Source organism: Aythya marila (assembly GCF_965140915.1).
Source record: "Aythya marila genome assembly, chromosome: 3".
NCBI lineage: Eukaryota > Metazoa > Chordata > Aves > Anseriformes > Anatidae > Aythya > Aythya marila.
In genome coordinates this window covers 56,082,816-56,095,890 of record NC_139044.1, presented here as the reverse complement: position 1 = coordinate 56,095,890, position 13,075 = coordinate 56,082,816, and the positions used below count along the sequence as shown (strand labels likewise).

Below are 13,075 nucleotides of genomic sequence, written 5' to 3'. Positions count from 1 at the left end.
TTGACACTCTTTTAGGGCTAGAGCCAAAGCCTCAGGTTCAGGCCCCTAACAAGCAGACAGCAACACTTCTTCCAGGTTGTGCATCAATCAGCTATTGATTCCTGGAGTGCCTCTGGCTTGGTTTGCTGCAAGATCTTATTTGGTAGCAAGTTACAAACCAAGCCTATGCTTGTGCAGCCACGAGCAACTGTCTCCTTCTTGCTAAATAAGCAATTCAACAACAGTTTAATTATTTTTTTTTCTGACATTCTTCTTTCTCTATTTCATTATTAGTGTTTCTTGTAAGTTAATTTTCTGATCTGGGCCAGCAAACAGCGGTGGCCACCTTCTGCCTTCTTCCAGCCCATGTGAGGAGGATGGCCATGAAGATGTTACTCTGAGCCTGAACCAAGAGCTGGCTGCCCAGGATCCCAGACGTCCTTCCTGTGAAGCATTCAGGTTTGTGAATATTACTCTGAACAACACTGACAAACTCAAAAGTTACTATAGGAGTTTAAGGGGGTTGTGTACTCCGTCTTCTTGATGTATATTGCAGGAAAACATGTTTCTGAGAGAGGGAAATAGGGCCAAACAAATTGTGGCCCTAGCTTGGAACAAGACATCTCACTATCTGGACTCGAGAAGGCTCAGATCAGACAAAGTGGTCACCTGCTCACAGAAAATAATTGGAATGATTTCCCCTTCTGAAAAGGCTCTTGGTCCGTTCATACTTAGGAAGAGCTGCAACGCCTCTGAGACAGGAACAACCGCCCCAGGCACACCTCTGAAGGCAGTGGCAGGCACAGGTAAATAGCACCAGCCTCTCTGGGTGCCTGCCCACAAGAAAAGCAGCAGGAGCTGCCACTGCCACTGCGGGAGCTTTTTTTCAACATGATCCTTTAGCAGTCCGTTCCCCAGGATAGTTAACTATTATACTTAAACACCATGCATCTGCATGTGTCTCCCAATACTACTGCTACCGCAAATAGTAAACAGAAGCATCTTTTGTATCTTTTCTGTAATACATCATTTTTTACCTTGCTGTGCTCTTCCTCTTTCTTGCCCATTATCTAAAATACATGCTGTTATCCCTGATTGCTCTTCAAAGAAATTTTTGACACCCTCTTCAGTCTCCCTGAGCTCTGAGCAGGACTTACACTGTTTTCTAAATGTCAGGTCACCATCGGTTCCTGTTAAAAAAAGTATTTTTTATTCCACACGTAAGGATTGTGGAATTGGACACAGCTTTTAAAATGTTTTCTTCTATTACCAATAATCTGTCTGCTTTTTTATGTGGCTCCTACTGTCATAATATGCAAATATCAATACCATTCTTCTTTGCAACAACACAGTGGGGAAGGAAAGTGTTCTTAGTCACTCTGCAGAAGAACAGGTGCCAAGAGACTTAGGTTCTGGTCCAGAACAGTATGTGGGCTCCATTTCCTACTGCCATTGCTGTCTGTGACAGTCTGGAAGTCTAAAGTCTTAATTTGGACTTTTTCAAGACATGAAAAAATTATAGTCCAGATGAGAATTGAATATATGTATCTGTATGCATAAATAGCTACCTTGTATTACTAACCAAACACAGTAACCACAGGTGTGACCATTTCTTGGTCACAGTCTTTAAAAATGGTCTTTTTCTAAATAGCTTTTCCACCATCGCTGTCTGTTTCATGAGCCCTTGCAGCTCTGAAGGTGAAAGAGTCTCTGTTTGTAGTCGTAACTACTATTGCTTATGGAGGGGCAAATACCTGAGTGTTGTAAGTAATGGTCACGGGGTCAGGAGGACAGGATAGGTCACAGATGTAACTTAAGGGGCTTACGTTAAAGGAAGAGTATTTCTAAACTCTGAGATTAGATATTATGGTAAAAATTCTCCTTTCCCTTTTCACAGTGTAAACAGTAAGTAAGCACAAAAACTATAAATTCTAGCTTATTAGGAGCAATGGTAACAAAGTAATGATTTTAATGCACTTAAAAAAAAACACACCACTGAACATATTCATTTGAAATATCTAAAAGGTTTAATTATACTGAATTTTTATAGTCATTGAATTCTAAACCACTCTTCCACATTAAAAAAAAAAAAAAAAAAGTTAAAGCATTTCTCAAATTTCTGAATATCAATGATTTAAACTACATTTCATGTTTAAGATAACTATCCACTAAGAGCAACATAATCAAGACTGAACTGGGCTTGTATTCGTAATTCATTAGTGGAACTGCAAGGCCCTCTTCTGGATTATAAATTACTGCACGGCCAAGCAAAGTACATGGAAATGACAAAACTAACCAGCACTATGAAAAGATACAGTATCTCAGATATTTTATTCATTCTATTAGCAATTTCCTATCCTTGTGTTGACATGTATCTGACCATTTTAACGAATGTAATGTAGTAGCTGAGAATGACTCGTAGCAGATTCTTAATGATAAAGCATTTCTTGTGCTAAAGTGCTAATATTCATGAGAGGAGTGGATAGTCTGATGAGATTTCACATTCTCCACAACTTTGTATGAAAATGCTGCTGTATGAAAAGCCAAGTGATGTCTGTTTATGTTTATTAGCAATAGCATGTGCAAACTGAAACATGCTGTTTTGCATATAGTCTTGTCTAGATATCTATATGACTTCTAGAACCTTTTTGAAATTTTGGTGTACGCTAGAGGGGGTGTAAACAACAATGAAGAACTGTTATAACAGTCTTATCTCAAATCTTCAAGGACCATACAGTGCCTTAGAATCTTTAGATTAAACATATGCACCAGAATGGTGAAGGCCTTACAAATGTAAGCTTCTGAGAGATTTACGTACTTGCCTAAGCAAACATTTGCTATTGAAAAGCAAGATGCTTCTCCAGACAGATGAAAATATCCTAGAATGTGCTGTACAGAATGGCTTCATTTTAGTGGATCCATCGGGCTGTAAATATCTCAACCTGAACCATAAATCTTCCCCTCACCTCAGAACAGTCACTTATTGTTCTGCTTGGTAATATATATTAAGAAGAAATCACAGACATGGGCAGAGACGCAGGAACAGGTAGTATCTTATTAGTAAAAACACCACATAGAACATATTTAACATAGTTTAATTTGACCATACATTCTGAAAAAGACGGATGCTGAAGAAACCTTCGCATATAATGTTTTTGTAAACTTCTGTTTCACATCAGCATAGGCCTACTTACGACGATCTTTTTTCCGTACTTTTGATTTTGGTGCTACCATGAAGAAACAGAAAGGGAGAAAAAAACATCAGAAGTGAATTGCAAAATATGAGTGCCAGCATTTAAGTTGGGAACAAAATAGATCCATTAATGTGAAACCTACCATTAGGATTTTCTTGTCTGTAGAAAGCTTTTAACAGTTCCACTGCTTCTTTGGCATAATAGCCAGACATGCACTGTTCAAATTAGAATAATGTTTATGAGTGCATCTGAAAATAACATAGTCCATGCTTCAAAATAATGCCTTAAGTATAGAGTAATTGTAAACAACTGCACTGTCTATTCTGCTAACTTAACATGTGCCTTTAACTATTTGGGGGTCAGAAAATCATCTTTCCAGGCAGAATACCTAATGTATTTTAAAAATACAATGTCCAGACTCAGCAGAATAAGCCATTTCCCTAGTAACTTAAAAGTTAAACTCTATTACAAATTAGTGTGTAAAAATTTTACTTAAGTTACTTCCGTGCATTTTCAACTTACACCATATACTTGGCAAGCACTTGGAAATGTAAGAGATATACGTTTGGGTATTTGTGGAAATTACCGGAAAACATTCTTTCACACACCATTTTTTATTTCTAATACTTCCTCTTAGACCTTGTTGGTCCTTCCAAAATATTTTTCCCATCCATGAACACTGATGACAAAGCATTTAAATGTCACTAACACTAAAGGAAATCCCCATCCGCAACAGAAAGGAATTCATTACACCTATACATCCCATTGCAGCTGCCTAAAGAAACAAATGAAGGATCTGTAGTTATCATAAATCTTCTCCTTTCTTTCCTCTGAACATATAGAAAGATTAAATACCACGTGCCAATGTGAGCAAATGAACGCTCCTGCAGTATGGACAATACTAATTAATTCAGATGATGGTCTCACAAACACCCTGCCAGAAAGATGCTTACTTAATATGTTAGCAGAAGACTGCCAAATGGTATTGTCTTGGTGACTTAAATTCTTTCTGAACCTAGAGCCTTTAGTGTTTATTTACAATGCTGAAATATATTACCTTTTACATTCATTAAATCATAAATGTTAAGTGCAGAAAAATTCTAAGAACCCTAATCTTAAACGACAAAGATGTCTCTTTCTCCCCACTCAATTCCAATACTTCAGTATCCTTACAGTTCAGAAAAACTTCCTGATACCTAAACCTCTGCCACTTTTGCAGTCCATATTTATTTTGGGATTTGAACTGTATGAAGTCAATCTAAGGTAACACATTTCACCTCATGTATGAATAAACCAAGAGCACGAATACAATCACTTCCAGTGGCTCAGCTAAAAAAATAACCTAGTAAGTTGCTGTTACCTGATCTTTATTGATTATATGTTTACATATTCTACAGCTTAGAACAATTTTTCCCTTGTCTCCTCCTGTAGCTGTTACTGTTCTGAGTACTGCTCATCTTTTAGATATACTTGTTCTTTACCTTGTACCATGAGTATAATTCTTTCCTCTCCTCTTTGATGCATCCTTTTAAATAATTTATGATTACCAGGCTTTCCCTCAATTTTCTTTTCTTTAAGGACTTATAGTTCTCTTCTTAAGTCAAGTTTCCTTGACATCTTATCATCTTTCACCTGAAACCCCTTAATCTGATCCATAACATTCTCAAAGCAGAGTACCCTAAGCTAGGCATAGTACCCTAGCTGAAAACAAAGGAAAACGTTTTATAGCTTACTTCAAATGGTTCTCCTGTGTCTACCATATCATCAGATGAGATGCTCAAAACTGAGCCACAGCCTCCAAATCGCTCGTTTTGACAGCCATATACGACCCGTGGAATTTATGTGAATGAGTTAAGGTATTAAGTGAAAACCAAGCAGGAAGTAAAGTAGCCTGATTAAAGTAGTCATTAAATTTCACTAAAATGTGCTTGTACTTTTCAAACAAAATTAGTCTGCACTGTAATTCCTCCCTCCTAAAATCAGAACTTATTTCTGAATAGTCTAAGATGCACTGCTGAAAATCCACAACATTCCTCAGAAGCATGAATTCCAAAACAGAGGCATACAAAACCTTGTTTTACTACCTCTCACACTGTTCAGAACTGAACACTGAACTGAGACTAGCTGATTTTATGTAATAACAGATATTTCTAAAGCGTATTTTTATATCCCTAAGAGAAATCATTGTTTGTTGAAACTGCTCTTTTGTTCTTGAATCTCTCCTTACTTACCGTGCAGTAAATGGAGGATGGCACAGACTCTCAAGCAGTAAGATGGTAACCTTGTTGGCTTTGCCTGACAGTGTCAAGCCCCTCTCTGTAGGCTCAATACCAAACGACTGACATTTGGATGTGTGGTTTCCCAGCATGAGAACCATTAAAGGATACTCATCAAGCGCACTGCAGCCGCACACATGATGCAAGGCTCCACGGTTACGTACAACACTGAGTTTGAAAACACTTCTTCGTGATTTTTATTGTTTTGCTGGCACCAGTCCAGGACCTGATCAATTGCCACCATTTCTGCATGTCGAGTAGGCTAGGACATAAAAATAAACATTTTCTTAAAGTTCATATTGATTCACAGCTTGGAACTTCTCACTTATACAGACACAATGGAAACAGAATACAGTGCCATAAAATTATTCGTTCAAGTCAAAAGCACAATAGCCTGATGTCTAATTTATTAGTAGTGCAATTATTTTCACTTCTGTTGAAGAAGTAACACAAGACTTTCTTGAGAAGGCTCATGTTAGCATACTACTTTGCTCATTCAAGTTGCAGAAGAGATTTTATGAGAAAACATTTCCAATTCTGTGCAGCCCAAACTGCAGAAGAAATACTCAACCCAAGGAAGAATACATTCAACTTCAGTCTCATACGCAGCACACACAAGATCCACAAGCTCAAACCTGTTCTTTCTTCTACCTGTTCATAGAGAGAGGAGTCTGCTTGGAAATTCTCCTCTCTGTCAAGCCAGCATAAGAAAAGCTCTATTTGCAGATCATGGGACATAAAAAACCCACTAGAACAACTCATCCAGCCCACAGCTTGCTTCCAAGACCAAGGATGCAGGTCAGGTGAATTTCTCTGGCAACAGTAAGAAACTGCTCTCAGCTGGTACCTTTCCCTCTGACAATTTCAGTGTGCATGCACAGAACTGAATATATGGTAAGTACTTAATAATTTCAGTGCATTTCTGGAATTTGTTGGCCTGCTCTGGTAGGCACAGCACTTTCAGTTTGCATGAGGTTTAACACTGCTCAGGAATACATACGTACACAGCAAGTCTCATCTAACAGGCAGGGAATGCAGCACATGCCTGATTACAAGGATATTGATTTCTCTTTTTTCAGTCCAAGATGACTGAGTGGTAAGTAGCACAGAGGTCATAGCAATGGGTATGGCACAAAAATGTGAACACAATAGAAGTGCTGAATTTAATTGCAGAGAGCCCCAGAACCATCTGTGTTCTCCCAGTACTGCTCTGTAATGGCTGCAGCAGCGTGTTTTGCCGGTGTTTTGCCGATCAAATGTTACAGTAAAAACACGACAAAGTACTAGCTATGCAAGAAGTCTCTGGTTACACAGCCTGATACGTATTTAAAATAAGACTGTATTTTTCTTGTTCTTAATCTTCTTGGTAGAAGGGATGTTTCTGATCCAGGAGCTAGATTAAGACTTCAGCAATACAAATTCTACTCCTGCTACATATGTCTTTGTGTGATCTTAGATAACTTCCTCTCAATACATGAATTTGGGTTAGTTTCAGTACTGCAAAGATAAGTGGCGATAACTGCAAGTTGCTGTATGCTATATGGCAAAGGACTCACGTATAAATAAGTTAATGGTAAGTTTAATATTGTTTAAAAACGTTTTAAAACTCCTACAGAGATCTATGTTGCCTGCGCCTACATTAACAGCAAGAGCATATCCACAGAGCAGAACAGTGCTGAGGACTTGACACCAATTCAAGGGAGATCACACTGGACTAGCTCCAGTTTAGTCGCATGGAGTATATTCCCATGGACAGCTGGAGTGCATTAGGTATGCTCTCTGAGTGCATCTTTTCAGCATAGCTTCAGCTGAAAGGACAAGTTTGCCTTCTCTGAGACACAAACCAAAGCCTGGTAAGCAGACAAGGAATTTATTCCAGGAGCACACTTGTAATTTCAACTAACATAGTAATGAGCCCCCTAGGAATGAAAACATGGATCTGAATCAATATGCAGACATGATTCCTCCAGGCCTACTAGTGAAATGCTGTCGTGAAGGTTCCCTTGTTGAATAAATGAGACCACATCAGCTGAAGTCTCAGTGCAGACACATTATGGAGACACCAGATGCAATGCTCTCCTGCAGAACGATCCCTCAGAACTACTACAGCTACCGTAACTCAAAAGTGTAAGTTGAGGCTATTCTAGTTCTGTGCCCCTCAAATCAAAGAGACATAAACAGCATAGTGGCTTTTCAACTTTTGAGCAGGAATTCAAAAAATACAAACAATCAGCCCTCGTTACCAGAGCACAACGTGACTCCAACCTACAACACTGCTTTATACAGTGAGTAAACGAAGTGGCTTTTAGGCCTCTGCTCATCTTGGGAGCACAAATTAAGAAGAGCCACACAGTCAGTGTAAGTCATACCAGCTTCTGTGGTAACAGAAAAGAGAGACACTGAAAAGATTATTACACTACCATAATAAAAAATATTATTAGCTCCTGGTGCAGCCACAACTTCAGTGATGCATAGTGTTTTGCTGTCCTCACCTCATCAAGTTATGGGAGCGCCAGAACAGATTCACCACAAGGTGAAAAAAAAGGTCCCGTACAGAGACTAACGGGACTATGTCTCTTAACTCACCAGATGGCACCATTAGTTTTCCAAGTAGAGACAACTATGGTAGAGGTTTATAAAAATAATGAAAAATGTGGAAAAACCACAGTAAATTTTGATCTATTAATTCCCCTAACAAGTGGGCACCCAATGAAATTATCAGGCAGCAAATTTAAAACAAACAAAAGGAAGTACTCCTTCACAAAGCTCGTAATTAAGTTGAGGAACTCATTCCCACAGGATGCCATGGAAGCCAACAACATAAAAGAGTTCAGAAAAGGTTTAGACAAATTCATGGAGGATATGTGCACAGACAGCTATCAGAAGCAATGATCCAGACGCAGTCTTGGGCTCTGGAAGTCCTGAAGTTATTCACTTCCAGAAGTGGAAAGGATATGCAAGGGAAGACTGTACACTAGGCTTTTCTTGTTTCTTGAGCTTCCCCCCTAAGCATCTGCTAAAGGTCACTCTTAAAGACAAGACACAGGGGTGGAAAAGAATGGCCTTCTAGGTCTGTCTTATGGTTTTAATTTATACTGAGCTGTGTCTAGATAACTCATTTTACTGACATGCTGTGTATAAAATAACATATGAAAAAAAAATGATTTTCATCTGAGTCACTGACTCAGTTCAACGTGTTCTATAAGCCCTATAATTTTTTAATTTGCCCAATCTTTTATGGTACTGTAAAGCCAAGACGACAAAAGCAGGTAAAAGTAGAAAGGGGAAAAGAAAACTTATAGAGTGGCAAATGGTGTTCCAAGGAGGAATGAGAAGCTGATGTCACCAGGGAAAAAGCCTTGACATTATTAAAATAGTACCCCAAACTGTACAAATGTCTTTACAGAGAAATAAAGATATCATCAGCACCCTGAAAACCTCACCTTCTGGAACTCAGACAAGCATTAACAAGTAAGAACAAAGGGGGCCAAAGCTCCAATTTCTATATTGTCCTGCGGCCTCATTAGTAATTTAAGAGTGCAAACAATACTTAATTTCCAATTATCACGTACTGTACATGCAAGATGCTGTGGGCAAAGACATATGCTACAATGACCCAAGAGGAGATAACAAAGATGAGAAGCCTGCATGTATCAACAAATGACCTAGAAGAAAGAACATTTCAGTGGGAAACATACGATTGCAACATACATGGAAATAAAGATGCCAAAAAAAAAAAAAAAAAAGCTCTAGTTGGGAGGGGTCATACACATTATAAGGAAGAAAATTTTCAGGTTGGTCTGAGGCGAGACTGCGAACAAGCAAACAGATGTGGGAGCTGCCAGAGGGAACACAGAACTGGCACGAGCTGGAGAACTATCGCCAGGCTGTTGAAAACGAGCGCCTTACACAGACATTTGTTGCACTATTGCCCAATGAATGCAAGTAGTGACATGCCTAACTATTTTTGAAATGCTGACGCCACAGCCATGCTCCTAAAATAAATAAATAAATAAATAAAATAAAGAAACAGAGCTGTATGTAAACTCCTGTCTTCCAATATCAGCTTTTCCCAGAAGAATATGACGATGATCAGTAATTTTGAAAATCACTCCCACTGAGTAAGAAGCAGTATCTCTAATGTTAGTGTGTTCTGCTATGGACACGCAGGGCAGAAACAAAGTATGCAAGGTGACGAGAAACAGACCGAAAAAATCTGAAAGCTTTCAGCAACTTTTGACAAAACAAGCAGTTTAGGAACTGGATGAAGGAATATAGAAGATACTACCTGCACCTAATGCCAGTCAGTTACATCAGAAGATGCAGGGACTTACAGAAGGAGAAGACAGGGAATTTATCTCACCCAAAGCTTAGCGGTAATCTGATTCCTGAGCAAGGGCAAAGATGTAGGGAAGGACTGCAGACCTAACTGGATAAATGACTGTTTTTTCAAACGTGAAAAAAGTTTTCTAGGAATGAAGAATGACATCATGAATCTACATTTTGGATGTCAGCAAGCAAAGGCTAAAGTAAGAATCACCAAAAGTCGACCACGTAATATAAATTATGTAAACAGTAAAAATGTCTTGAGATAAAACATGTGAAAAGGTTAGAGCTACTACAGTGACCTTGACGTGAGACTTATATATAACGCTACTCCAAAAGCAAATTAATATTTTGGTTCTTCAGTAAGGATGATACTGAGAATGGGGTGAAAAGGCAGCATAAGAGTACAGAAGTTACTGTGAGATACAGAACTGAGACCTTGAAAACACTGAAAATACTTGAGGCACAGAGGAGGGGCAAAAAACAAGTTGATCATATCCATCACAGAAATACCAAAGAACTTGTGCAAGTGGCTGCCAGTCCCATAGCAATGCTTTTAATACATCAAGGAGAGTATCACATCACTGAAACCTGTCAGAGCAAACAGAGTCACTGCAACAAAAAATAGGAAGGACAAACTATTCTGACACCAGCAGATCCAGGCTGGTCTCAACAGAACAGCCAATGCAACAACCTTTGGGCATAATATGAGGAATAGTCTGTAAAAGGGAAACAAAACAAAATACAACATGGATATACATCCATTAGTTGGCACTAAATTAAACTAGTAACTTTCTCTGACAAATGTATTTTCTAGGCAAAAGAAACATTGATCTCTACTCTCTGGGCTTCAACAAAGTATCTGGCATAGCACAAGGCAAGTAAGTATTGTCAGTCTGGGGAAAACAGCACAGTATGAAAAATCTAGGGTGGGCAACCAAAGAAGAGAAGTTGCACCGAGAGGGGAAATCTTTGCACAGAGGGAACTGATCAGTAATGATGCTCAAAGATTATTTTGATATAAACATTTTGATTATAAACATTTTCAGCTGAGACACTGGCATTAACTGGATAAACACCTAGATAAAATAGCTAGCAACATGTGATGAAGACATCATCAGAAAAGACAGGGTCAGAGTATCACTCAAGAAATGGACGGTCTTCTTAAAGGCAGGAGTGGGGAGAAAGCAAAATACTAAGCATTACAAAATGGCACTAAAGACAAAGGCAGCTCCAAAAAAGAGGAGCAGACTTACTTCCAGGGAGAGTGGAAGTATTACTGCTATCAAACAAGGCGCAAGAGAAAGTCCATCTGGAATAAAACATACAGTTCTGGTTAACTGAATTCAAGAAAGATGAATCAAAACTGGCATGGATGTACAGAAGAATTAGAATGAACACAAAAAGAGAGCTTGTCTTCTGAGAGGCTTGGGGAAAACAAAAGCTGAGAAGGGTTGTGACTTTAAATACATCCAAGCTATGTAAAACAAAGGACGATGCTGGCAGGAGAACAGACATAAATGGGTCTTAAGTTTAAACTGGAAATCAGATGTTTTCTAGCCATCTAAGGAATGATGTTCTGGAGAAGTCCTCCAATATGAGACGAGGCAAAAAATTAGATTTAAAGTGGAACTTGACAAATTTCTGATGTCTGCTGGAACTGTCTCAGTGGTTCCAGAGTTGTTTTTTTTTTGTTTTGTTTTGTTTTTTCCTTCCTCTCCAGGACTGTTCCTAAACAATGCCAGAAGTCCTTAGGAGAAAACTGAAAACACTTTCCCACATCCACATGTCCCAGTAAGTGCTTCTTTGGAGCTCACAATTTCTTTCACACTGTGTGGAGCAATTAACTGCATGGTCGGAAATTTGGATGCAGTGAGCACATCCAGTGTTTCCTGTCACTACAATGTAAATGTTTATGAGAATTAAGTGACAAAAGAATTGCAACTTGAGCTAAACAGAAACTTAAAACTGACTTGGCTTTCAAAGATACTAACAGCGTACTGTTTCCAAAATGCAGCTGGAAATTTTGAAATCAAGCCACTTGGATTTATGTACGTACATTCAAGCAAACCTGATGCTAATATAAAAAAGGCAGAAAACTTCCCTAACATTTTAAATCGATTGTGATTTAAATTGATTATGATTTTATTATCAGCCTCACCAGTTATGTTCTGACCATCTACTATCACACAATTTGTACACAGCATTAGTATCTCTGGCAGACTTTTCCCAAGAACTATCTGCGTTCCTCTGGTGTTTGCATGGATATAAATTGAAATACCTGCCTTCTATGCCACCGAACTTTCTGGAGTTGTAACAAAATAGTTTTAATATGTTATGAACGTCTTATTACAATTAGTATAATGGTTCATCTTTACTCATATGTTTTTGAACCTACGAGACTTATTTTCACCTTTTATCACATTTTGAGATTAGAGACACTGAATATAAATTTCAGGTAGATCTTGCAGTCAGATCCATGTATACAGATCTTCCAGCTGCACAAAATCCTTGCTGAGTTTAATGGGTCTTTCGGCATGTGTAAGACCTGACTTTACGGCTAAAACTGCGAGCATCAGGTCTAAAACTCTAAAGGTGATGCTTTTGTGAACGGAACAAGTGTGGAAATGACCCGTCAGGTTTTGCGAGCCTACACACTCCGCAACCGCACACCACTTCCCAGCTCCTCGTCTTCTTTATCCATCCGAAACGATCCCTCTGGTTGCATGGGAGCTTTCCTAGAAAAGCAAGAGAGCTGGATTTTCCGTTCACATTTCATGACATGCCCTTATCGTGTAACACGGCATCGGGAAGAACCTCTCCGTGGAGGGGGCGGCCAGGCAGTGCAGCAGCAGCCCTCGGGTGCCAGGAGCACCACCAAGGGAGGCAGATAGCGACGCCGCCTCCTCCCCCCGACCCTCCCCAGCCCCCCCGGGGACCCCCCAGCCCCTCACTCACATTCTTGGTCTCGTTCACCTCGTTCCTGCCCTCCCCCAGCACCCGGCCCTCGTACACCAGCAGGCAGCCCACGGGCACCTCCCCGACCTCCAGCGCTCCTCGGGCCTGCGGGGGGGACACAAACGGCGGGGGTGAGCCGCGGAGGGGGGGGGGGGGCAAGGAGCACACGGATCCCGGCCGCCCCCCCGGTGTCCCCCGGCACCGACCACGTCGAGGGCCCGCTGCATGAAGGCGACCCGCGTCGCCTCGTCCTCCATGGCGGCCCCGGCGGAGCGCGGCGCCGTTTTCCGGGGGACGCCCGGCGAAGGCACCGCGGGCGGAGCCGGGGCCGCCGCCGCCGCC

General features: G+C 40.1%; 1 protein-coding gene across 1 annotated transcript; it reads right to left on the bottom strand.

The window, feature by feature from the left end:
- Positions 1–1,995: 1,995 nt before the first annotated feature.
- Positions 1,996–13,056, bottom strand: ADAT2 (adenosine deaminase tRNA specific 2). Its single transcript, XM_082755856.1, has 6 exons — positions 12,940–13,056; positions 12,734–12,838; positions 5,561–5,711; positions 4,907–5,013; positions 3,316–3,388; positions 1,996–3,206 (listed from the first exon to the last, which is right to left on the bottom strand). The coding sequence occupies exons 1-6, from the start codon at positions 12,988–12,990 to the stop codon at positions 3,166–3,168; spliced, it is 528 nt and encodes a 175-aa protein (XP_082611982.1). The 5' UTR covers positions 12,991–13,056; the 3' UTR covers positions 1,996–3,165.
- Between the last annotated feature and the right edge of the window lie 19 nt (positions 13,057–13,075).